A 25,531-nucleotide genomic window follows, 5' to 3' on the forward strand; every position below is an offset into this window, starting at 1 on the left:
CCGGGGGGTGGGGGGGCTCAGAGGAGTAAGGCAATCTGAGGCCACGTCAAAAGACGTTACGCTCGGCGCAGTAACACCTCCGCCGCTGACACCGATGCATCAGCGTGGTGGAGCCCAGTCAGGAGTCCTGACACATGGCCGGGCCTGACGACGGCTTAGTCACGGGCCCAGAGCACATTCTGTCCCCTGCTAAGCAGTCTCGCCTCTCTGAGCGCCCACCCCAACCCAAGCCGCCCTGACCTGACCAGGACGAGGCGGCCGAGGATGAGCTCAGCTGTGTGTCTAAGACTACTCAGGGTTCTGTTTTGGGTGTCATACTGGTGGACTTACAAATACCAATCCAAGCACAGCTGCTTATTTTTGACACTCACAGGTCATACCTTACAGTTTACGTAATCAGATGTTATTTGTCTTTGATCAAGGATGTACGCTTGCTAGGTATAAATAGATGATGTCAATGTCAGTTCACAAGAGCCTGTCCTATGCTGTTCACAAGCATAGCTGTTTTGTTTTTCCATTTGTGACAGTAAACTCACAAAATATTTTCCAGAGCCATCAAATAAGGTCTGTTTAGACATGTTTGTCTCACATCATAATATTTACCTGGACTTGGGTACCACACACACACACACACACACACACACACACACACACACACACACACACACACACACACACCACACACACCACACACACACTGTCTCACCTGAATACCGAATGTTCCCAGCACGATGCTGCAGAATATGGGGTTGCTGAAGATGCCGTCAAAGACATTCCTCTCGCCGTGGATCTTGCGGGCGTTGATCTCGTTGAAGAGCTGCATAAGGACGAAGGTGTTGAAGATGATGGTGTAGTGCTCGGAGGGAGGCGAGTGGAGGGGGGCGTTGCGGCCGCTGTCGATGTTGAAGATCTTCTCACCTGAGGAAGCAGAAGGGGGGTTGCAGGTGGGTGGAGGAACAGATATGGAAATGTGCATGTTTGGGAGATGATTCAATGAGCAGATTTGGCGTGTGTACGTGTAATCACATTTGATTTATGAACTGTTTGTGAAGTGTCTAAAGTGAGCTATCTAATTAAAGTGCACAGAAAATCAAAAGCTGTAGAGATCCATTCGCCCCCCTTCTCTATAATCTGTCTCTCTCCCACTTGTTCTCTTTCTCCCTCTTTCTTTCTCTTGCTCTCTCTTTCTTTCTCTTGCTCTCTCTCTCTAATTTCTCCCAGTCTCAGCGAATGACTCACTTAATGACTGACTCCGCTTCTCAGCATAACTGAACAGTCCACTATTACTGCCCCTACATGGACCCCCCCATCCCAATCCCCCCCCATCCCCACACCCGCCAAACGAGATCACTGCCGTACCGACGAAAAGCAAAGTGAAGATGATGACGAGCTGGTAGATGCCGTGGCCCAGGATGTTCTTCATCATGGTGAGGGAGATGAGCGGGTTGTTTCGGCCGTAGGGCTTCCTCAGAAGCAGGGACTCAGTGGGCGGCTCAGTGGCCAGAGCCAGGGAGGCGAAGGTGTCCATGATCAGGTTCACCCACAGCATCTGCACCGCCTTCAGAGGAGAGTCCTGAGAGAGAGAGATGAGGGAGGAATACCTCAGTATGATAAGGTACAAAGACACAGACAGACAGACAGACAGACAGACAGATAGACAGACTGACAGACAGACTGATAGATAGATAGATAGATAGATAGATAGATAGATAGATAGATAGATAGATAGATAGGAAAGACACAGACAAAAAGAGTTGAATTGTGGTAAAGAGTGACAAGTGATGGTCACAGTGTGTATGTGAACAGGAAATGTCATCTGCACAGTACTACACAGGACCACCAGGGGGCCAAAAGGTTGACATGATACTGTGGGAGACTTACCCTACCCTTCAAAGGCACACTGAAGTCATTGAGTCTATTATAGATTATAGACATGATAGAGTCTATTCAATCTACTGTACATCCTGTTTGTGTGCAAGCAGTCTATGGATGTCTCTGTGAACTTGTGCATGTGTGAGTGGGTGTGCCTGTATATCTGTGTGTAAAATTGTGTGTGTGTGTGTGTGTGTGTGTGTGTGTGTGTGCGTGCATACATTACTTCCCAACATTACATCTACATACATTACTTTAATAACGCAAAGGGCCTGGAACACGCACACACACAGCACAGCACATAAAGACATATTTTGAAGTGAATGTGTGTGTGTAGGTGTGTGTGCTGTTATTATGAGTGGGTGTGCAATGCATGTGTGTGTGTGTGTGTGTGTGTGTGTGTGTGTGTGTGTGTGTGTGTGTGTGTGTGTGTGTGTGTGTGTGTGTGTGTGTGGATTGGTGTGTATGTGTATGTGTGTGTGTGGGTGTGTGGGTGTGTGGGTGTGTGGGGGTGTGAAAGCACATGTAGCACTTCTATGATGAATGGATGTGCCTGTATACCTATGTGTGTGAAAGAGAAAGCACAAGTAGTACTCCTATGACACTCAAGTAAAAGTCACTATGACTGTGTGTGTGTGTGTGTGTGTGTGTGTGTGTGTGTGTGTGTGTGTGTGTGTGTGTGTGTGTGTGTGTGTGTGACTGAGTGTGCATATATGTGAAAGAGGAGGGGGGGTAGAAAGAGAGAGAGAAAGAGAGAGAACCTGGAGTACCTGTACGATGCAAGCCTCAGCAGAATCCACTATGACAGACACTACGATAATTTGTTTATGTGTGTGTGTGTGTGTGTGTGTGTGTGTGTGAGAGAGAGAACATACAGTACCTGTGTGATGCAGGCCCCTGTAAAAGCCACTATGACAGCCACCACGTTGACAGTGAGCTGGAACTGCAGGAACTTGGAGATGCTGTCGTACACGTTCCTCCCCCACATCACGGCTTTCACGATGCTGGAGAAATTGTCGTCTGTCAGGATGATGTCAGAAGCCTCCTTGGCCACATCCGTACCGGCGATGCCCTGAGGGGGAAGCAGCGATGGAGAAAGACACTCCGCTTGAGAAAAATCTGGAACATTTATTTCCAGTCCACTCCATGCCTCCCAGAAGATCCCGCCGACGCACAAATGGGAAAAGCACTTTTGCCAATATCTCTGCCCGCCAAGCTACGGGATCTCAGATGGGACATTCGAAATGTCAGCCAGACAGATCATCTGACTGGCCCTAAGAGCAAGGGGAGGTTTAAGACGTGAAGGGGATTTACACCAAACCGAGAGCCCAGCCCTACGAAGGAACCAGGGGAAAACTTTGAGAAACACCCTACATGCATCTTGGCTCCTAATAATGAGGCAGGCTAAGCCAGTGCAGATATATGTATCGGACGGCCAATTTGCCATGAGGCAATAACATACACAAACATACAGTATGGCTCCATAAACAGCCAATCGGTCTTGAAGACAAGCACAGATATACCGGTACTCCTATATAACTCCCAGTGTTTGCATTTACTGTCCTTTACAACAGTGCTATAGACTCCTATGCAGTGACAGCCAATTGCAAGGCAGATTGTTGTGCAAGGAGCATTCTAGCCAGAAAAGAACAATATTAGAGAAAAATGTCAAAGAAGAAGAATGTTGGTCAAATAACTCAGAAAGTGTGTTTGATGTATCACCTTCACAATCAATGAGAAAAACAAACAAAGAGGACACTGGTGTATAAAAGTAAAGTGACCTTTCCTACATGCCCTAACAAGACGGGCAGACAATGAGGCTGGAAAATAAGTGTGGCTTCCGCTGCACCTGAGGCTACTGTCAAATCAAAAAACCCAGTGGCCACTGCAGGGCCCCTCAGGGGTGCTCCAGGGAGGGGGGGGGGGGGGGTGTACAGACTGACTACGTGTTGAAAAGGTTTGTCAAAAAATAAACAAGTGACAGAAGCACAGAAGGTGTCATTGGCAGTCTGCAATGGTCCTATCAAAGAAAAAAGAAGGGGAAAAAAACAACTCTCTGCCGCATGATAATTGAGCAAGAACAAAGATCTCCGTTTCCCTTTTTAACATGAGAGAAATCAGGAAGAGCAAGTGAACAACATAACATGCTTCTTGAGCAGTGTTTTATGTAGAACACACTTCTTTCCAAGGCTGTGAGGAAAGTGAGTAGTGACCATATTTATTTAAGTACAGACCAGTACAATAGATCATCCATTACTGCATAGGGAATAACTTCACTTCCTGAATACATTTTAATGCTAAAATGTCTTCTGGTTATGTCATCCAGACCTTGTTTTCATATCCACAATGCAAGTCTAACCTCTACATTGCCCATGGTTAAAATGTTCTGTTATTTACTTACTGTACTGTAGCACACAGTAGTACTCAGTGCCTTGCATTAGCAGTTGGGTTCTGAAAAACTAATAATGCCCTGCATTAGCAGTTGGGTTGTAAAAAAAATACTAGTGTCTTGCATTAATAGTACTATTGCTAGGACCTTGCATTAGCAGTTGGGTTCTAAAGGCGGGCAGGAACGAAACAAAGAGGCACAAATCCCTTCAATGCTGAGGTAATGTGGTTACATGCAGATGATGTATGACACAGGAGGTTTGGTCAGGAAACTTTTGTGTGTACCTTTTTCACATAGTCCAGTCCACACAGCTTTAAACCCTACAGTATATCACCACCTACTTACAGTAGCAATGGACAGGGTTTTTAAAGCCAGTGCTCTTCTGATATCATTTCAGTGTCTGCTTGGCTTGTTTGGCTGGTCAGTGTTGTACATTATACGTTTTTGCTTACCCACCACCAGCCTGGGTCCATCTGTCTGCTTTGGATCTGCTTTTGTGTTGGAAGGACTCAAAATCACTCTTCCTTGCACTCAAATAAAACCAAACACATCCTCAGCCAAGTAAAAGAACAGGCATAATACATGCCTGTCAACATTATGACCAAGTCAACATTGATTGATTTGGTTTACTTATAAAAATGTAATCTTTGTAATGTAATCTAATGTTTCTGTTATGTCAGTTGTCTTGACTGAATCTAATTTTTGAGGCACTCAGTCTATAAGGAAACTTATAACAATTATGTGATTGACACTCTCAGTTCAACGGATGTTGAACTCACCATAGCAAACCCCACATCTGCTTTCTTAAGAGCGGGTCCATCGTTGGTTCCATCTCCAGTCACAGCCACCACTTGCCTCTGCTCCAAAACAGTGCTGTCAATGATGCCTGCATATGAACACGACAAACATTACCGCCTGAATAGAATCCCATCCAACACTTACATCTACAATCTAAGATGCATTAAACACTGTCGCCAGCACTGACATAATCAACACTGGCATCAACAGCGGTACAATTTGATGTGCGATGACAAATGCAGATATGTTGTGTTTGTTTACAGGGCTGGCAGAGAAGATGCCTGAGTGAATAACACAGGCTCAGAGGTGTCTGGTGCAGGCGCCTGACTAAAAATGACTAAGCACTGACCTTTGACTAGAGTGTGTTTGTCAGTAGGGGATGACCGAGCCAGAACTCTCAGCTTGGGCCAGATCTTGTCAATCCTTTCCTGTTCAATCTGAAAGACAGAGAGAGAGGGAGAGAGATTAAGTTAGGTGCAAAGACAGACAGAGAGGGAGAAAAAAGAGGGAGAGAGAGGGGGAGGGAAAGAAAGAAAGGCATAATGCTCAGTCATAAATAATTCATCACTTACATATAGTCCACTCTGTAGCTTTTAGAGGTACAGGGCAAAGGACAGAGAGATCTTATCCACATCAGCAAACAAGACCAGTGATAAAATTGTCCAAACTCACCTCTCCTTTCTCGTTCCTGATTCGCCGGTTGAATTCCTTGCCATCGATACACAGGAAGTCATCGCCGGGCTGGATGATGCCGCACTTGGCAGCGATGGCACGGGCCGTGTTGATGTTGTCGCCTGTCACCATGCGGACGGTGATGCCCGCTCGCTGGCATTTGCGGATGGCGTCGGGAACCTGGGGCAAAGAGAGAATGAATGAGACTCAGCGGTCACTCTCAGAATCAGGGCGAAACGCACACAAATACAGATGAGCAGCGCGACACAGCTGACACAGAGATCAAAGAGCAAAATCAACACAGTGCAGTGATGCAGAGAGACACACATGCAAACACACAAACAAACAAACAAACAAACACACACACACACACACACACACACACACACACACACACACACACAGCATCATGCTCTGTTCCTCTCTCATGCATGAACATGCATAAACATTCAGATACACAGATACACACACACACACTAGCACAAACACACAGGCCCAGACATTCATAGACACACACATGATCTCCCCCTTTCCGTACCTCAGGTCGAACAGGATCCTCGATCCCCACCACGCAGATGCAGGTGAGATCGGTGACTATGTCCGCCTCCTGATCCCAGTCGGGCTCGGGGTTGGCAGGGAAGTCCCGGTAGGCGATGCAGATGGTCCGGAGGCCTTCGCAAGCCATGGGCTCAATCACCTTCTTTACCATCTCCTCGCGGTCTCGTGGTCGGAAACCACGTGCATCGCCACCGGTACCCACAATGGACGAACACCTGTCAGTACCCAGGAGAGAGTGGGCGTTTAGTGGCATAGCTCAGGAGAGAGTGGGTGTTTATTGTTTAGTCATAACACATACAAACACGCTCTGAACAAAAGAGAGCATCCACTAGCTGCCTCCGTGTGCCAATCACACACTCAAAACATGGTGCAGAATTGTATAGAGCTAATAATTAGTCTACATAATGCCGCTCTGCTTCATGAAAATGAACAAGGAATTTACTATGCAAGCTGAATGGCGACGCTAAATGGCAATTGGCAAAGTATACGTAATGTATGTCTCCTCAAGCATGGACTCAATCGATCAGTCAATCAAAACATCACTTACGGCATGGACTTCATTATGCAATTATGTGTGCAGTATCCTTGAAATATAAGACCTCTCAACTTTGATTTTTATTACACATACTGTGTTAAATTGGTCTCCCGGTGCTCATAGTTAGCCTACAGGGCCCTAGCATTATGGTACATTACACTATAACACGTAAAAAAGTAAAAATTGCATAAATACCACAAATTGTAAAAATTAATTCAATGATAACGTATACTAAAAATACTTATACAGCCATGCTAAAAATCAAACAATGCAAAAAACAAATATATTAGTATAAAATAAATAAATAAGTTAGTATGAAGTAGTTTCATTTCAATGCATGGTGCAACGCTAAGTGTACTGACTCATCCACACTCATCCTCACTGAGACTGCTTCACACTCACTTCTTGAGCAGAATCTCGGAGGCTCCTTTGCTGTAGAGGCGGAAGGAGCGGTCAGGCAGCTGGATGACGGTGCTCATGGACTTGCGGACGGAGTTAAAGGTGTACACCTTGTAGAGCTTCTCCTCGGGGATCTGCTCCCTCACGGGGGCGTAGTCCCGCTTCAGGTCCAGCACGAAGCCCAGCAAGCCACACTCAGTCTTGTTGCCCACCTGCTTGGCCAGGCCGCCCTCGACATCAGGCGGCTGAGAGAGCGAGAGGGGAGAGAGAGACGGTGGGAAGACGTGCTTTTTAAAAGGCTGATTCACCCTGCTCCCAATGACCTCCAACAAACACAAGGGCTGCAGTATGGTGGGGGAAAGCTAGAACGATTCCAACACCCCTGCACTGATGGGATCCTCATGGAACATCTTAAGAGTAAGAGGAAAGAAAAGCGCCGCACTGTTTGTTCCATGGTACAACCAATTTATTAATAAACTGACGTTTATTCAACTGAGTGAACATATAACGTCCTCATAAGAGCACATATCTATGATAAGAGCATATAAGATAAAAGAAGATCATATTTTCTTTAATAAGACCCAACATTTTCAGCAGTAACCCTGAAGAAAATACACACAGTGAATAGTCAACCGCTGCTTGGTACAGCTGAATAAGTGAGGGCTTTACAAACAGTCTAAATCTCATAATAATTTGTATAAGGTTGAGATGGATGAGTTGCAGTAGGTTGCAGTTTGGCCTTCTGTGGAAGAGACTATTTTGTATAAGCTTAAAGTGAATGCATTCATGTCTGTGTGTATTATTCTTGAGAATTGAACCCAAGACCAACGATACTTCCGGAGAAGGTAAGAGGGCTAAAATACCTGGCTTACATTCCATCTGAAGAGACAGTACAGTAGATGGCCATCAACGAGATTATAAAGATGGAACTGAGGCCTAAAAGATGTGTATACTATACTCCATCCATTCACAACCTTGGAGGACACTTCAGCCTGGTCTACGAGACTCCATTACAGGCACTAACTGCCCACAGCCTGCATTAATGTTTGTTTAGTATCTAGATGCAATCTGAATAAACTTTAGCTGGATTACATGTGCACATCATAATAACATACAGTATATCTTTATATTCAACACATCTCTCTTTAGTGTCAATGAGATCTGATTTCACCTCACAGCATGCTTTGTATTGTGCATGTTTTTATTCCAGGAAATCTTAACATAACGTCTCAATGGCCCTAAAATAATGGAAGAAGCCATCCGAGGTAGCTAAGTGTTGCAGAGAGGCTAAACCTGGCTTGTAACTGAAGCATTCTATTTGCACTGCGTCTGCTGCAACAATTTGCTTCCACTATGATGTAGTGTAACTAGTTACACCAGAAGTGATAGCGGCGTGTACGTTCAAAAAAATTAGACCAGTTCTCTAAAACAATTTTTACGCTCTGTGAACCAAGTGCTTCAGTTGCGGGCCTGGGGGGTAAGACACTGACCGGAGGCTTAGGGTATGTCATGGAGTGGCATAACGCTCATCAATTAGTATCGTACAGTTAGAGCAACTTCAGTTTCAGCCATTTCATTAGTTATGATTATGTTATGACCAGATAGAAGCCCACAGGCAGCAGTTCACAGGACCTGAATACAATGCTGGATTCTGATGGTCATCTGGTCACATTCCAGTAACCAAAACTGAATAGAGATTTAAACTAAATCAACCCATCTGTACCCTCACCGTGATCTTGGGTGTGTTGCAGGCACTGTAGCTGCTCACAGTGGTCTCCACAGTATTAGGTTATTACTTAATGTTACTGCCAGACAATGTGTTTAGATGTGTTAAACAGGATCTGTTTACAATGCACCATGGGTATGTATTGTCTACAGGTATTTTTTGATGCAAGTCAAGTACCATTATCTGATCATATTCCTGTAACACATGATAATTTCAGCTCTAAAGGTTACTTGCGACTTTAACCACGGTCTGCTTGGCCCCCTCACCATGATCTTGGAGGTGTAGGCACTGTTGACGGCGATGGCACTGACAAGGGTCTCAAGAATGTTGGCGTTGACCTGGCTGGGGTCTGGCACCTCTCGGAAGTGCTGGTCACCCATATAGGCCTGCACCACAGTCATGCGGTTGGTGGTCAGTGTGCCGGTCTTGTCGGAGCAGATGGCTGTGGCGTTGCCCATGGTCTCGCAGGCATCCAGGTGGCGCACCAAGTTGTTGTCCTTCATCATTTTCTGGTTGAGGGGAGAGAGAGAGAGAGAGAGTGAGAGAGAGAGAAGAGAGAGAGAGAGAGAAGAGAGAAAAGAAAGGAGGAGATGCTTTCTTATATCGACTGAAGCATGCAGACATGCATGCAGACACACACACACACACACACACACACACACACACACACACACACACCTTACCTTCACAGAGTAAGCGAGAGAGATGGTCACAGCCAGGGGCAGGCCCTCGGGTACAGCCACCACCAACACAGTCACTCCGATGATGAAGAACTTCACAAAGTACTGAACGTAGACTGGTGTGCACTCCGCAAGCCACTGATGGCCTTCCACCACAAACGTCTCAATCACAAAGTACAAAACCAGGATAATCACCGTAATGGCCGACATGACCAGACCTGGGCAACAAGAACAGAGAAAAGAAGGGTTAACTATCCACACTCAGGCTCAGGATGCGAGGACACAGCAGTATATGGGGTAAAGCCGGATCTAGTCTGAATTTGACAGGATTGTTCAAATGCAAAGGTGCTGTAAGTAAACAATACTGCCTGAGATCAGCAGCCGTTAGCATAACTAGCACCACCGCTAACAGAGTCATGCGTTTGGCTCAACAGACCATAATGCTCTTGGTTATTCCATTGTTGTGAGCCTGGGTTTGAGCCCACATGGGTATTACTGGTCAAGACTCAAAAACTCATATCAACACCCGAACAAGGAAATGACAAGAAGAAGTGAACACATGATTAGTTAACAGTGATGGGCAAGCTACTTACAAAATGTACCTTAAATGTAGTTTAAAAGGAGAAATCCAGCTATTTTTTATATAGATCTCTGCTTCTCAAGGTCACTGAGTACTGTCAGTACAAAAAAAAACAAAAAAAACAATTGGTAAAGCAACCAGGTAGCTGCAGCGCTACACTCTGGGGGCATGAACATGGGGGCTCATGAACATGCCCCCAGAGTGTAACACTGTAGCTGCCTGGAAACTCTAACTGACAGTACTTGCGACCTCGTTTAAAAGTAAAACTTTTAAGCTTATAGAGTAGCTTGTAGCTTGTAGAGTAGCTTGTAGCTTTGCTCTCTACATTTTGCCCATCGCTGTTAGTTCAGCTCCTCTCCTTCCCTCTCACTGTGGTGCTGTGTAAACTCTCCACTCTTGATGTTAAGTCCTCTTCGTAGGCCACACGTGTGCTCACCTGCTTTGCCTATCTGCACGGCCAACTTGGTCAGCTTGCCCTGCAGGACGGACTTCTCCTTCTTGGGCACGTTGGTTTTCTTCTTCGTGCCGTCCTCCACCTCGCCGCCTTCCGCGCTCTTCAGAGGCTGCATCTCCATGGCAACGGCTCCATCCTGCTTCTTGGCTGGGTGGGCGGGATGTGAGTTTGTGTCATTACATACGGACAACACATTGGTCACGTTACAACTCAGCGACAAAGTACTCCTTGTCAAACCCCATTATGCTGAGCAGGGTCGGCTATGGTACCGTTATTTAACTAGGACCAAAACAGGATCCTCAGAAATGACTGTGACCAATCTACTGTGGCCAGTACTTTACATTGGTTCCTTATGTCATTGCTAGTAGCAATAGATGCTTCCAAACTCGCATAGGAACACTGAGCATATGAAAACCACAGCACCCAAAGGGGACTTGTTCAAGACAGTAGTGGACACATACACACACACATAACTTACATACAAACATATATATTCACAGATATACAATACATTGACAGGTATTTGAAATGAAAGCACATTAAATGACATGATCAACTCCCTAATCTGGTAAACATCTCCCCTTATCTCTGTACAGCTAAAAGCAGGAGCTTTGATAGCAGCTTGGCCTTGGGCATATCCAGCCTTGATCTGGTCTGTGTATGGCCCAGTTCCTGGCCAAATCTGACTAAAAGTGGGCTGCAATCGTGGGAAATTGTGATGGTTATGCACATTGTTGCCATCCCTTTTGACGCGAACCCGGAAATTCTGTGATTTCACAGAGTTAATTTGATTTGGACGATAGTATCTGTGACACCGCTGATCTGCCTTCTCTCTTCACTATCACGTTTGATTTAATTAGGCTCGTCTTCGGCCGCGCGATCTTAAGATACTCGGCTGAGCCCTACAGGTTTTTTCACACCATAGATTCTCACTCTCTCTCTTTCCCTCTCGTTGTCTTTCTTTCTTTCTCTCTTTCCTTCTCTCTTTCTCTTTCCCACTCTTCATTTCTCTCACCTCCCCTTCTGACAACCTGCCTCATCTGGTGAACATTCACTCTAGTACCTTTATTCTGATTGGTCTCCACTGCCGCATCTGGTTGCTTGCCTGTGAAAAAGGGAGAGAGGGGAGGGAGGGAGGGAGAGAGAGAAAGAGAGAGAGAGAGGGCAGGAAAAAAGAGGAAGAAATAGAGATGGGGGGACAGAGAGTAACAGACAGAGGCAGCATGAGGGACCATGAAGCACACAGTGTAACTGAATGGCAAAGAGGACGGAGACAACAGCAAGACACAGGGGACAGCAATGCCTAAAACGACAATGACACACACACTACATACAAACATAGACACATGCACGCACGCACACACACGCACACACACACGCACACGCACGCACACGCACGCACGCACGCACGCACGCACGCACGCACGCACGCACGCACGCACGCACGCACGCACGCACGCACGCACGCACGCACGCACGCACGCACGCACGCACGCACGCACGCACGCACACACACACACACACACACACACACACACACAGGTAGCACATAAACAGAGAAATGTTTGTACAGAGGGCACCAGGCCGCCCCTGACCATTGTCCTTCAACCCGTCGCCGTGGCGACACACTGCAGGCTATGATGGGATCTCATGGCCATGTGATCGACCATCATAGCACACGAGACTCTGGAGTTAGTGGGGTTGAAGTGGGGTATGGTGGGGCTGTGTGACATACCGTTGGTGATGGCGCTCTGTTTGCCTGCCTCAGCGGACTGTGAGGGCATGAAACTACTGTCCTCTGTTGGGAGGGGGGGGGGGGTGGTAACATTAGTGGGGTTATTTGGGCAAAGGTGTAAAAACGTGGTGGGTGGGTGGGTGAGGGTTGTGGGGGTCAGAGAGAAGAATAAATAAAAGGTGGAGAAAACAGAACAAAAACAAAGAAAAAAGAAAATAAGAGCAGTGAACATGTGAACCAGCATGACTGAAGAATGACACGATAGACTCCCACTGTAAAGCATTGTGTGGAGCTTTCAGGTGATCCCAGAGGGAGAGCAAAATAAAAAACAGAAATGTGGCAAAAAAATACGCCTTTGAAAAATCCACACAAAGAAATCATCAAATGTTGATCTTAGAAAACGACAAAAAAAAACTTCTGAGAACGTCATCCGAAACCATCCTACATCACGGTTCGGGAACTGTCAAACACAGCCTCAATAACCTTGCTGCTAACTTTCATGTGCCCCGCTCATGAATAAATGCAAATCGCAGGGGGGAAAAGGTTCCCCATCGTCTGTTCCCCTGTAAATATGGAACAAGGCTCCTTTTCAGGGAAAAAGCACCGATGGGTTTTAATAGAGAGATAAACAGAGAGAAATGGGACCTCCTACAGGCTCATGCCGGATCCCAACCAGATCAGGGCCAGATCTGGGATCAGTCTGGACCAGATTCAGCTCCTGTCAGGAAACGGTACTTCTCACGTCATGCACTTCAGTCACTCTCTCTACCTCTACATATGTTTCTCCTAACTTCCCTCCCTCTCTCTTCTCTCCATTACCTCTCTCTCTCCCTCTCTGTTCAAATTCTCTCTCTGTGTTTCTCTCTTTTACACTTGCTCTGTCCCTCTACCTCTTTCTTTCATTCCATCCCTTTCTGATTCTTCTTTTCTCTCCATCACTCTTTCTCTTACCCATCCTTTGACTTTCAGATGATCTCTCATTCACTTGCTCTTGCTCCACCTGTCCCCCTCCCACTCCCTCTGCAGACCTCTCTCCCTCTCTCTCTCTCTCCCCTTTCTCTCCACCTCTCCCACTCCAACACACCTCGCTCCTTCTCTCTCTCTCTCTCCCTCTCTCCATCCCTGTCTCAATAATTGATCAGCGTCTCCCAGTATAACTCCCTGTCCCGCGCGCACGCTCCCGCTCACTGCAGTGGATGGCGGGTGGCAGCGGGCAGGAGGAGAGGATCCGTGTTGAATTATCCATGAGTCTCAGACTTTCAGACGAGGGCTCGGAGACGAGAGACTGCACAAACACTCCCTCCCTCCCTCCCTCGCTCCCTCCCTCCCTCCCTCCCTCCCTCCCTCACTCCCTCCCTCCCTCCCTCCCTCCCTCCCTCACTTGCTCACTTGCTCCTGTGCCTCTCTGCTGCCTCCGTCTTCTTCTATTTCATTCATAAAAAACAGCCCAGCCACACCACACCACAGCCCTGGGATTCAGCTATGATCCTGTCTGTAGCCTCCTGCACACTTGCTTAATCCCTGACTGCAATGGCAAACACCACTCTTGATGTATTGAAATCGAGAATTTTTTTTGTATGTCTAGAGTTATCGGTAGGGAATGACACCCCCCCCCCACCCCCCCCGCCCCCCGCCCCCCCATAGTTTCTTGAAATGACTGGTGTTTTTTCTGCTCTGTAAGCATATCTGTGTGTGTGTGTGTGTGTGTGTGTGTGTGTGTGTGTGTGTGTTTGTGTGTGTGTGTGTGTGTGTTCTGCCTGCACTGCGAGCGACCTGTTTGGGCTGGTCCTCTCCTACCTTTCTTCTCCTTCTTCTCCTCCTCTCCCTCTCCGGCTCCGAGCAGAGTGAAGATGATCCCAGTCTGAGAGTTCACTCCCACAGCCGTCACCAGCATCCTCCCCGAGCCCTCCATCACATGGGTGCCTGACAGAGACAGGGGTGGAAGGAGTGAGAGAGATGGAGAGATAGATAGATAGATAGATAGATAGAGAGATAGAGAGATAGATAGACACACACACGCACACACACGCACACGCACACACAGACACACACACAAATGGCACGCCAATTATCTCCCTAAATAAGATGCTAGTCTACAGACTTGGACATCTTCCTTTTCCAGAAATCCCCAAATGAAAGTAGACAGAATCATGTTTGGCTTTCTAAAAATATCCGCTGGGGATGAACGAAGCTGGCGCTGGCGTTTGTGAGCGCAGCTCAGGATGCAGGGAACTCAGAGATCTGATTATGCACATCTGGATCTGTCCCCCGTCTCTCATTCACCCGCATCGACACACACAGCACCAGGAAGGTCACCAGCTGGGCTACGCAGCCACACACACCATCCGTCCACACGGGACGGTAAAGAGGCCTTTTGCTTTATTGCTGGCCATACACATGTACAGTACAGGTGCACTATCTCAGGAGGACGGTATCACATTTTGGGCTATGAGCACGGGAGTGTTTATCACCTGCCTCCCTGCTCATGGTGGTTTTGTGTGTGTGTGTGTGTGTGTGTGGGTGGGTGTGTGTGTGAGAGAGAGTTTGTGTGTGTGTGTGTGTGTGTGTGTGTGTGTGTGTGTGTGGGTGTGTGTGTGAGAGAGAGTTTGTGTGTGTGTGTTTGTGTGTGTGTGTGTGTGTGTGTGTGTGAGAGAGAGTTTGTGTGTGTGTGTGTGTGTGTGTATGTGTGTGTGTGTGTGTGTGTGTGTGTGATTGTGTGTGTGTGTGTAATGCAAATAAATGCCCCACTTCTGTTAAGGGGCCCAGGCAATTTTCTTCTACCAGCCCTCTCACAAGACACACACAGCAACACAAACAAGCACACACATACTTGCTCATATGTACATACAAAAGATGTCATGCAATCAAGCAGCTACGTGTACAATCAATACCACAGACGTCCCTTCCAGCATCCAAGCAATACAATGTATTTAGATCCCTTGGCGTACATTTTCAACACACTGGGTGGGTACCCATTTGGCACTAAGGTGGCTCACGAAACAAACGACATTTCAGGCGCGCATGGGCAGAGATGTCATTCTCCGTACTATACTGTAAGTCAAATTATCATTAAAATGTGATCTAAGTTGTTATTTTAAGATAAAGAAGCAACATAGAGTAGCTTTCAAATGCAGCTTTTAAATGCTTAAATGTAGTACTGTGGTATTCCTAACAAAAGCCAAGAGAAAGCAGCTCACCAGAGAGGAGCATTGGGTCCTTATCGGCAGACTTGCGGACATGATCAGACTCCCCCGTTAGGGAGCTCTCATCAATCTTCAGGTCGTTGCTTTGAACCAGGATACCATCGGCTGGCAGGAGGTCACCTGTCAGAGGAGAGGAGAGCGGAGGAGAGGAGGAACAGCAGAGGAGTGGAGGAGAGGAAAGGAGAGGAGGAGAGGAGGAACAGCAGAGGAGTGGAGGAGAGGAGAGGAGAGGAGGAGAGGAGGAACAGCAGAGGAGTGGAGGAGAGGAGAGGAGAGGAGGAGAGGAGGAACAGCAGAGGAGTGGAGGAGAGGAGAGGAGAGGAGGAGAGGAGGAACAGCAGAGGAGTGGAGGAGAGGAGAGGAGGAACAGCAGAGAAGTGGAGGAGAGGAGAGGAGGAACAGCAGAGGTGTGGAGGAGAGGAGAGGAGGAACAGCAGAGAAGTGGAGGAGAGGAGAGGAGAGGAGGAGAGGAGAAACAGCAGAGGTGTGGAGGAGAGGAGAGGAGGAGAGGAGGAACAGCAGAGAAGTGGAGGAGAGGAGAGGAGAGGAGGAGAGGAGAAACAGCAGAGGTGTGGAGGAGAGGAGAGGAGGAGAGGAGGAACAGCAGAGGAGTGGAGGAGAGGAGAGGAGGAGAGGAACAGAAGAGGAGCAGAGGAAAAGAGGAGAGGAGAGGAGGAGGAACAGCAGAGGAGATCAGAGGAGAGGAAGAAAAGCAGAGGAGAGGAGAGGATAAGTGGAGGAACAACAGAGGAGAAGAGGGAAAGAGGAGAGGAGAAGAGGAGGAACAGCAAAGGAAAAGAGAGAAGAGGAGGAACAGCAGAGGAGAGGAGAGGATAAGAGAAGGAACAGGAGAGGATAGCGAAGGAGAGGAGGAACCGCAGAGCAGAGGGAGAGAGGAGAGAATGTCACTGGATGTATTTAAGGGGATTTCAAAAGGCCTGGCTCAGTGTTTGAAATCAAGTTAAACTCTCTTGGATATCCAACATACTGTGATAAAAATGGCAAAATGTGAAACATCTATGTCTCCTGCAATGTCCATAAATATATCTCAGATAAATAAAGAAATGAACACCTATTTTTTTTTGATGGAAAAGGAATGTGGGCCACATTACTGCCTGTTTGAATAAAAATAGAGCTGTATCTACTGATATAAATATTTTCAGGGATATTTTAGCCTGCGGTACACAAATAAAGAATGTTCTGCAATGTACAGTATATGCTTTTTGCTAAACCCTCAAAATTTCCAAACGCTCCCAGAAGTAGACTCTACAGGTTCATTCAGCCCTAGTTAACAAGACTCATTAAACATAATTAGGCATCATTAAAATACTGCGTTTGGGGGGTTTGCAGGAGGAGTTTGATGTGTGTGTGTGTGTGTGTGTGTGTGTGTGTGTGTGTGTGTGTGTTCGTGTGTGTGTGTGTTTGTGCAATGGGGGGCTGCAGACTGACCGTATTTAACCTGGGCCATGTCCCCAACCACCATCTCAGCCACGGGGATCTGGATGACGTTGCCATTGCGCACCACGGCGAATCGCTGCTCCTGCTCGATGCGGCTCTGCAGCCCGCGGAACTGCTTCTCCTTGCTCCAGTCGTTGAAGGCCGTCACCAGCACCACACAGATGACAGACAGCAGGATGGCCGCCCCCTCGATCCAGCCCGCCTCCGCCTCGCCCTCGTCCTCCGCACCGCTCTGCACATTGCCGCAGGCTGGGTTGGGGTAGGGGCAGTCAAGATCATGTGGATGAGTCCACAAAGGGCAGTGAGAGCAGGCGCGCTCAACTCCAAATCTCACAACAATTTCGGGTGCGAGCCAAAAGGTCACAACTTAGAATAGAAAAACCGCACTCTCAAGTACATTCTCTTTACTTATTTATTAATGCCATGTCCACAGACGCGTTTCGGCCTAAGCCATCGTCAGTGGCGTTTCGGCCTAAGCCATCGTCAGTGACACACTGACGATGGCTTAGGCCGAAACGCGTCTGTGGACATGAGTCCACAAAGGGTCATCGCAAATTTTTCTCATGATAAAAAAATAACCCTGCACGGGCTTCAACTGATCTGACAATCAACTGAGGGAGTTGACCTTTACTTGGAGTTGCACTTTTGCAACTTCTTCCACAGGTTGAAAAGGCATGTAGCCTTTTGGTAGAACGACCCACTAGCAAAGCTATGCCGATCCCGATCCCATGGGTTTAGTTTCCAGGGTGCACACGTACAGCACTGATTATGTGTATGTCTTCCTGGCAGTGCGGTTCAGTCTGACTAAACTGGCTGGTCAATAAGTGAACTGCATTTCTTAAATGTGTTCCCAACTTAAGAAGGCTACACAATCATGCATTAAATGAATTCAACGCAGTAAGCTGATTGAGAGGTTTAGATTAAAATGTTCGTATATATTTGATAAACAAAACAATGATGTCTTCCCACTTACATCTGGTCTATTCATGAACCCACTGATTTTCTCCATACAACATGACCACAGAATTCTAACGTTTCTCTTCATTCCAACAGTATTTCCTTTCCTCTCGTTTTACCTACCACCCCTCCCCTCTCTGTTCTGTCTACTTCCGATCTCTCTCTCTCTCTCTCTCTCTCTCTCCCTTCATCTCTCCCTCCCTTCCTTCCTTACTTTACTTTCCTCCCACTCACCCACCCACTCACCCACTCACTCATTCCTCAGCATCACTCCTCCACCCACTCTGTCTCTCACTCTCCATCTCTCTCTCTCTCTCTCTCTCTCTCTCTCTCTCTCACACACTATCCTCACATCCGGCTTACCACCGTTTACATGTATTCAATTCTGATTAATTTTTGCCCACACAGACTCGGTGCACAAAGTCCACTTCTCATCCGCAGACATCCAGTCCGTATGGGGCGCATACTGGAAAGCAAAAACCCCATCAACTGGCTCTTTTTGCAGCTTGATCTATCCGGATGATCGTCAACTTCTCACATTCCTTTTCACATCCTAGTTTTGATGTTAAACCCTCGCTTCTCTCTTTCTCTCACTCCATGCTCCTGTCCTCCTCTCCTCTGCTCTCTAGCCCTCAATTCCTCTCCATCTCTCTTTATCGATCCGGAGACACCATATTTTATTAATTTGCTCCCTTCCTCCATGCACTTTCTTTCTTCGTTCCTCTGCCCATGTCCTCCTATCCCTCCTTCAAGCCCTCCACTTCCCATCAGTCAGACCCAATGAGTTCGCTTTCCTCCGTTTGATGTTGGAAAATGATGATGAGAAAATCTGCATCCATCATTCCTAAAGTTGCAGAGTTAAAGTAGCAGAAACTATCAGTCTGATCTGTCGGCCTCTCTCTCTCTCCCTCTCTCTCTTTCTCTCTCTCTCTCCTTTCCTCTCCTCTCTCCGCATCTCTCTGTGCATGCCCTTACCTTCGGTCTCATCCCCTGGTGGCTGGTAGAAGGACAGGGCCAGGGAGATGATGGCGGCGATCTCCAGGATGATTAGGGTGACGTCCTGGAGCGCCTCCCACACCAGCGCCAGGAAGGTTTTGGCCTTCTTCGGGGGGATGAAGTTCTGGCCGAACGCCTGCCCGCGCTTCTCCAGGTCCGCAGGATGCCCCGACAGGCCTGGAGAGAGTGGAAATGGAAACAAACAAACACACACACACACACACACACACACACACACAAGCACAGGTTAACATCCCCGTAGGCTGTGGATGTTCTAAACCATTACATTCTCTCCCACCAGACTTAATCAACATGCAGACGCCCACATACCATCCAGATCAATATCCGTACCTTGTGCTGTTATACAGTTCCTATCACTATTACTTCAATGCACATATGCACTGCACACTATTTATGCAACATCCTACTAATCCTACGATCGCTAACACTTATTTAAAGCAAAGTGCTGCTCTTCTTGGTCCCAAGAAACCATTAAAACTCAATACTGCTGTGGCGAACTAACTTCATGATGATTCTTGCAGAATTAAACTGAAAGATTTTTTGTGAGAATCTAGTGAATATCTTTCACTCAAAATCAACATAGCTTATTTTTGACATACCAGTCATAAATAGAGATATAATCCCACACCTCCATGTTGAACTGGTCAGTACATTGCTGTCTAATGCCCACAGCTATTACAAAATGTTAGTTTTCATAAACCTTATATCATGGTGTCATATGTAATGGCATTTCTAACATAATTGTGAATATGTTACAATTTCATATGCTCTGCAGAACAGATAACATGCTGTATAATATCTAGTATTATTGAAAAACAGGAATAATCTTGAACTCTAAACCATATCCACTATATGCAGCAGCTAAGTGGTGCACTAAGTGCCTTCTTCTGCTTATGATTGCAAATACCCTTATACTGTATATCACTTCAAACATCCACAAGCCCTTCTGCTGTTATCACACCGTCCATCAGCAATGCATTACATCTGCTATGACAACATCCATCAATTTTATTCAATCAATCCATTTTCATCAGGCCTTGGTCAGATTGCCAGATAAGAGCAGAGAGTAGAACAGAGACTGCAGGACAGGGCCAACAGAGCTGATTCCTGCCAAAAACTCAAGGTGCGAGGTACAAGACTGCAACACAAACTACAACATGGTTAAACCACTCTATCTCGGTGGTGGCTAGAGGGGATACAGCTAAGGGTTAAGGTTAGGGTTAGGGTTAGGTTACTTCCTGTCCTGATACTGTTTATTTCTATGGAGATTTCACTGGAGATTTCACTATCTGTTACGTGACTTCCGTTCTTAGCTGTATCCCATCTAGCCACAACCCTCTATCTCTCGCTTTCTCTTTCTCTCTCTCTCTCTCTCTCTCTCTCTCTCTCTCTCTCTCTCTTTGTCTTTCCCTCACACATAGCATAGCAAGCATGCAGTTTCCATGGTGATGAAGACATCAAGCACAAAATCGTGTGGGGCTCTTCAACTTCCTGTCTTGAGGCACCTTTTCGCCCAGCTACAGATGATATCACCTCACACAAGCAGTCCAGTACATGGAGTAAACAGATTTTTGATTGGCCAGCAGTTATGGCAGCTCTCTCTTTCTCTCTCTCTCTCCCTCTCTCATTCTAGGAGAGAGAGCTGCGTTTTGGGTCTTTCTTTTAACCTTGGATTTGGGCTTGAAAACTTGGCCACAAAACTGGTTCAGTCTAGTCGCGAATGTCTGATGAGTAACGATGCAAATTAAGGTCACAGCAGAGAACTGTGAAGTAGCTCGCCACGCACTCGCTGAGTCGAGTCACCAGGACCTCAGAGGAATGCCAGGAGCACTGTTGCTCTTTATTTCTCACTTAACATGCACAGAGATTGTTAGTGCTGTAGCCTGCCAGTGTACTGTGTGTGGTTCCAGTGCACACTCACTGCAAACAGCTCTAGATGAGCAGACATGGTCAGACTGCAGTGCTATTTGGACATTTCCAACCTGACTTCGCGCTAGTAACAGGTGTCTGGCATCAGGAGAGCTAACTGTTACACCCAGTTTGAGCAAAGGTTGGGAAGATTAAGTGTGCTTGTGCTTGTGTGTGTGTGCGTAAGTGTGTGTGTGTGCGTGTAGGTGTGTGCATGTGTGTGTGTGTGTGTGTGTGTGTGTGTGTGTGTGTGTGTGTGTGTGTGTGTGTGTGTGTGTGTGTGTGATGGAGGGGTGGAAGCCACCTGAGGAAGATGAGTAAAAAATGCTGAGTGGTCCTGGCTGCGCCTCCCTCCCTCCCTCCCTTTGAAGAATCTAATTTTCTCTCTCTCTCTCTCCCTTTACTCCTATTCTCCTTCTCCCCCACTCCCTCTCTCTTCCCCTCCGTTCACCATCTCCCCTTGATGTGTCCTTGACAATGCGGCAAGTAGCTCTGGCTTTCCTTCTGACTGCCTCCCTCCCTCTCTCCTTGTCTCCTTCTCTCTCTCTCTCTTCTCTCCTTCTCTCCCTCTCTCCCCCATCTCCTCTCTTTCTTCTTCCCTTCTTCTCTCTCCTCATTTCTCCTTCTCTTTTTCTCTCTCTCTCTCTCTCTCTCTCTCCTGTCTCTCTCATATGCTTTCATACTGCAGTGTAGGAGGTCAGTGGTGTGTTGAGGTTTGATTGACTGACAGCTCGGGTCCACACCCTTTATTGGGGATCGTGTTACCAGAGGAGAGGTGCTGATGTGATTGGTTCCCTCTCCAGTCCGAGCGTCCCACTGCTTATTTACCAGGAGAAGGTGCTGCGGGTGATGAAAGGAGTCCTAATGCACCTCCATTTACAGAACCTCATCTTCACAGTGTCAGTTTCACTCAGCATCACTTGGTCACCATCATCTCTCCCCCTCCGTCTGTCTAGTTCTCTCTCTGTCTCTCTCTCTCTCTCTCTCAAACACTCTCTCTCTCTCTGTCTCTCTCTCTCTCTCTCTCTCTCAAACACTCTCTCTCTCTCTCTCTCTCTCTCAAACACTCTCTCTCTCTCTCTCTCTCTCAAACACTCTCAAACTCTCTCTCTCTCTCTCTCTCTCTCTCTCTTTCCTGCTCTCATGCTTTGTCATGCTTTGCAAACATACACCACCCAGAAAAATCTGTCAGACAGCCAGTAGACACACCAATAAAAACACCAAAGGACAAATAAATTAGAAGTCTCTCTCTCTCTCTCTCTCACACACACACACAGGCATGCACACATACGAACACACACACAAACACACACACACAAACTCACACACACACACACACACACACGACATAACACACACACACAACACACACACACACACACACAACACACACACATACACTCGAACAAACAAAGTACTTCAAAAATACACAAGCATTCGGCCATCACAAAACCATAGCAACCAAACTCCTTAAAAGGACAACTTTTTGGACAATTAGCTAATTTGTCGTCCATAGTTAGATAAGCGGAACTACTGGAAGTGGGTAACACCAGTTAGCCTATATAGCTATAGCTAAAAGGGAGCTATAGGCTAACTGGTGTAACCCATTTCGAGTGAATTATGCTAAGCTAGAGTAACAGTGTCACACTGGGTTATTACATGCACAGAGAAGAGAAGGGCAAGCATTCTTTTATCTAACTCTGGGGTACCCACCAAATAAGCTTATTTCCCAAAAATAGGGCTTGTTGCCTTGTTCCTTCAAAGACCACCAGTAATACTGTATGTAGGCCTACACCTTTGATGACCATAACATGCATAACTTTATAGATCAGTACTACTCACACCTTGAACACACAATACAATACACACCACCAGTAACTCACACCACCAGTCTCACTCACACCACCAGTAACACACACCACCAGTGACGGGTACACCTTAAAAGACCAAGAGAACACAATCAGAGATGCCCCACCACTTATGGCTACACTGAATCTTACAATAATGAGTTGCCCTGTCTCTGTTTTATTATATAATGTTTAATATTTCTGCACAGCAATGTACCAATGACAATACAACAGAGGGCACCAGCGGGAAGGGGCAAGTTTGCCCTAAAACCAGGGGAGGGTAAAGTCATGCTATGCACTGATTTCACCTTTGCACTTAACTCAGGTGACTGCACTAACTATCTCATCTACCTGTCTGAAGAGTTGTTCTAATTAGAATCACCTGGTTTAGTGATGGTAGGACTTTTACTCTTTGAAGCGAGGATACCAACCTCAGCTTAAAATGTAGGGATCTGTCCAGGTTGCCGTCAAGAACCCCTCAATCCGCATCCCTCCTCTGACAACAGAGAGCTGTTTACCCAGTATCCTCCTCTTCCTACACCCACTTTGCCACCGACAGCTCCGTAGCCTAGCAACCTAACAGGAACGCTTGTACAGAGAGTGGGAAGTTGGCCGAGTGAGACAAGGAAGAGAAATGGTGGATACAGAGAAAGAGAGGGGGGCGGGGGCTAAGTGAGAGTTGTGGTGAGAGTGAGAGAGAGAGAGAGAGAGAGAGAGAGAAAGAAAGGACCAGAGGAAGAGAAAAAAAAGCTAAGAAGTGAACAGAATGACTGAAGAAAAGAAAGAATAACAAGAATGTCTAGGAATTAATGACAAACAGTGAGAGAAAGAGAAAGAGAGCTAGAGTGAGAGAGAGAGAGAGAAAGACAGAGAAAGACCAGAGAAGAATGTGGAAATCAGAAAGATAGGAGAGACAAAGAGGGCGACAGTCAGAGAGGACAGAACGAGAGAACGACATGGGGAGAAGAGAGCAACAGAGAGAGAGTGAGAGAGCGAGAGAATGAGAGTAAAAGAGAGAGAGAGACAGACGGGGGAGAGGGGCAAGGTGAATTCTCTGTGGGTGTCGCTCCTGTCAGGCCCCACCTAAGTGTCTGTGAAGCCGAGCCGCAGGGTGCCTGGTCCCCGCACACGGCACATTTATCTGGCCTGGCCCTCTGTCAGTCAGCCAGCGGTGCAGTCAGGACCACTTTACAGCGACACACCAAGACAAGCCCCCACACCCAGACCCATCTACACTAAGATAAGATCCAGACTTTTAACAGTGAGGACTGTTGAGATAATAAAACAAAATCGAGACTGAGAGAAGAATTAATGTGCATGCAAATGAACCGATGAACACTACAAAGCAATGAAGAACCACATACATTTAAATGTTAAATTTAACAGTTAAATTTTTCTGTGTGTTTATCAGTACATCTATAATATATATACATATCTATAACAGGTGATTTCGTTTCATCCCCGCCCTGTTGTTAGAGGATCGGCTGTTGACCAACGTCAGTTAGTAAAAGAGCGGGAAAATGGAATCTATTTAGCCACAAGATTGCGGGTTATTTATCAATAAGATGACAAAAAAGTTCATACATTCATACAAGTTTTACATTTATTGTCACGAGAAAGAGACAAAAATGTTTGCCCATGGCCAAGAAGAGACCTAAGACTTTGATCTTGAGATCAAGAGCAGGCTCCAGAATCTCAACCCTGAATTGAACATACAGGACATTCATCTCAGCTTCTCTCTAACCCCACACACTACAGTACAGGCAGAAGACCACTGATGCAGTCGCTACATTGCACAAAACGTCAGAGGAAGCAGACATACAGTACAGACAATCTGTCCAGACTGATAGACAGATCAATTGAAAGAAAACGATAGATAGATAGATGAATGTAAGTGTAGGGTGTATGTGTGTGTGTGTGTGTGTGTGTGTGTGTGTGTGTGTGTGTGACCCTGTGCGGGCCTTACCTTCAGTGGTGGAGGACTTGAGTCGCTGGCAGAGCCCTTCCGTGTCTCCGTAGCTCTCCTGGATCTTCTGCAGCGCCTCTGGCCCCCGAAGCTCCATCAGATCTCGCAGCTCGTCCAGAGTCACCCCAAAGTCCTCCGTGTGGTTGGCCTCCGCACCTCCGCCTCCGCCCCGCTTTGGGTAGAACTCCACCGTACTGTTGGCCATGTCGCCCATTGTCGCTGTTGTCGACATTTTCTCTTTTTAAAATTGGGAGGATTTTCCCTTGGTTCAATATGAGGAACTGTATCCCTGATTGTGTTTAGGGCCGTTTTAAGGTTTTTTGTTTTTTTCTTTAAAAAAAAAAAGAAAAGCTAAGAGAATGGGTCAGGTATTAATAAAAAGGGAGATCTCTGGAATAAAAAAACTCTTAGTTTTTTTCTTTTTTTCTCCCACCCCCCACACCTCTCCCTCCTTCAGTGACTCCCTGCCTCTAACTCTCCATGTGAGGAGCACAAGCAAGGAGGACAGGACGGCTAGCTGGACTCCTTTTTCTCCTCGTCCTTTTCCTTTTTCTCTCTGAATGGAAGACTGCTGCCTGCGCCAGACTACCCCCCTCCCCAGAGGGTCAACAGTCTGATGGATCAGGGTGCACCCAATCCATCAGGAACCAAAGTGGGGGAGACAGGCAGGGGCAGGGGCAGAGGCAGAGCCAGGGGAGGATTAAACAGGGCAAGGAGAGGGACGACTGACGATCAATTTAAGGCCGGAGAATTTGGCTCTTGGGAGAGGTCAAGAAG

The 25,531-nt window shown here is 46.8% G+C and overlaps 1 protein-coding gene across 5 annotated transcripts in view; it reads right to left on the reverse strand.

Moving 5' to 3' along the window:
• Positions 1-24,986, reverse strand: part of atp2b3b (ATPase plasma membrane Ca2+ transporting 3b) — a 37,500-nt gene extending 12,514 nt beyond the window's left edge. The window contains exons 1-18 of one of the 5 annotated variants that reach the window (XM_076275512.1): positions 24,755-24,986; positions 18,992-19,189; positions 17,051-17,308; positions 15,596-15,721; positions 14,196-14,321; positions 12,399-12,461; positions 11,727-11,768; positions 10,646-10,810; positions 9,633-9,847; positions 9,216-9,458; positions 7,227-7,468; positions 6,270-6,504; positions 5,732-5,911; positions 5,409-5,496; positions 5,041-5,147; positions 2,753-2,944; positions 1,360-1,573; positions 707-918 (exon numbers count right to left, since the gene is read on the reverse strand). In XM_076275512.1, the coding sequence (XP_076131627.1) occupies positions 707-918; positions 1,360-1,573; positions 2,753-2,944; positions 5,041-5,147; positions 5,409-5,496; positions 5,732-5,911; positions 6,270-6,504; positions 7,227-7,468; positions 9,216-9,458; positions 9,633-9,847; positions 10,646-10,810; positions 11,727-11,768; positions 12,399-12,461; positions 14,196-14,321; positions 15,596-15,721; positions 17,051-17,308; positions 18,992-19,189; positions 24,755-24,986 (3,138 nt within the window). Of the gene's footprint in view, positions 1-706; positions 919-1,359; positions 1,574-2,752; positions 2,945-5,040; positions 5,148-5,408; positions 5,497-5,731; positions 5,912-6,269; positions 6,505-7,226; positions 7,469-9,215; positions 9,459-9,632; positions 9,848-10,645; positions 10,811-11,726; positions 11,769-12,398; positions 12,462-14,171; positions 14,322-15,595; positions 15,722-17,050; positions 17,309-18,991; positions 19,190-24,754 lie in introns of all 5 variants that reach the window. The other 4 variants (XM_076275511.1, XM_076275513.1, XM_076275515.1 and 1 more) reach the window with 4 other exon arrangements.
• Between the last annotated feature and the right edge of the window lie 545 nt (positions 24,987-25,531).

This window comes from Alosa pseudoharengus, unplaced genomic scaffold (genome assembly GCF_046254945.1).
Source record: "Alosa pseudoharengus isolate Yale_2024_CS ecotype anadromous, Long Island Sound unplaced genomic scaffold, YU_APseudo_1.1 YU_APseudo_1.1_scf_9, whole genome shotgun sequence".
Taxonomy (NCBI): domain Eukaryota; kingdom Metazoa; phylum Chordata; class Actinopteri; order Clupeiformes; family Clupeidae; genus Alosa; species Alosa pseudoharengus.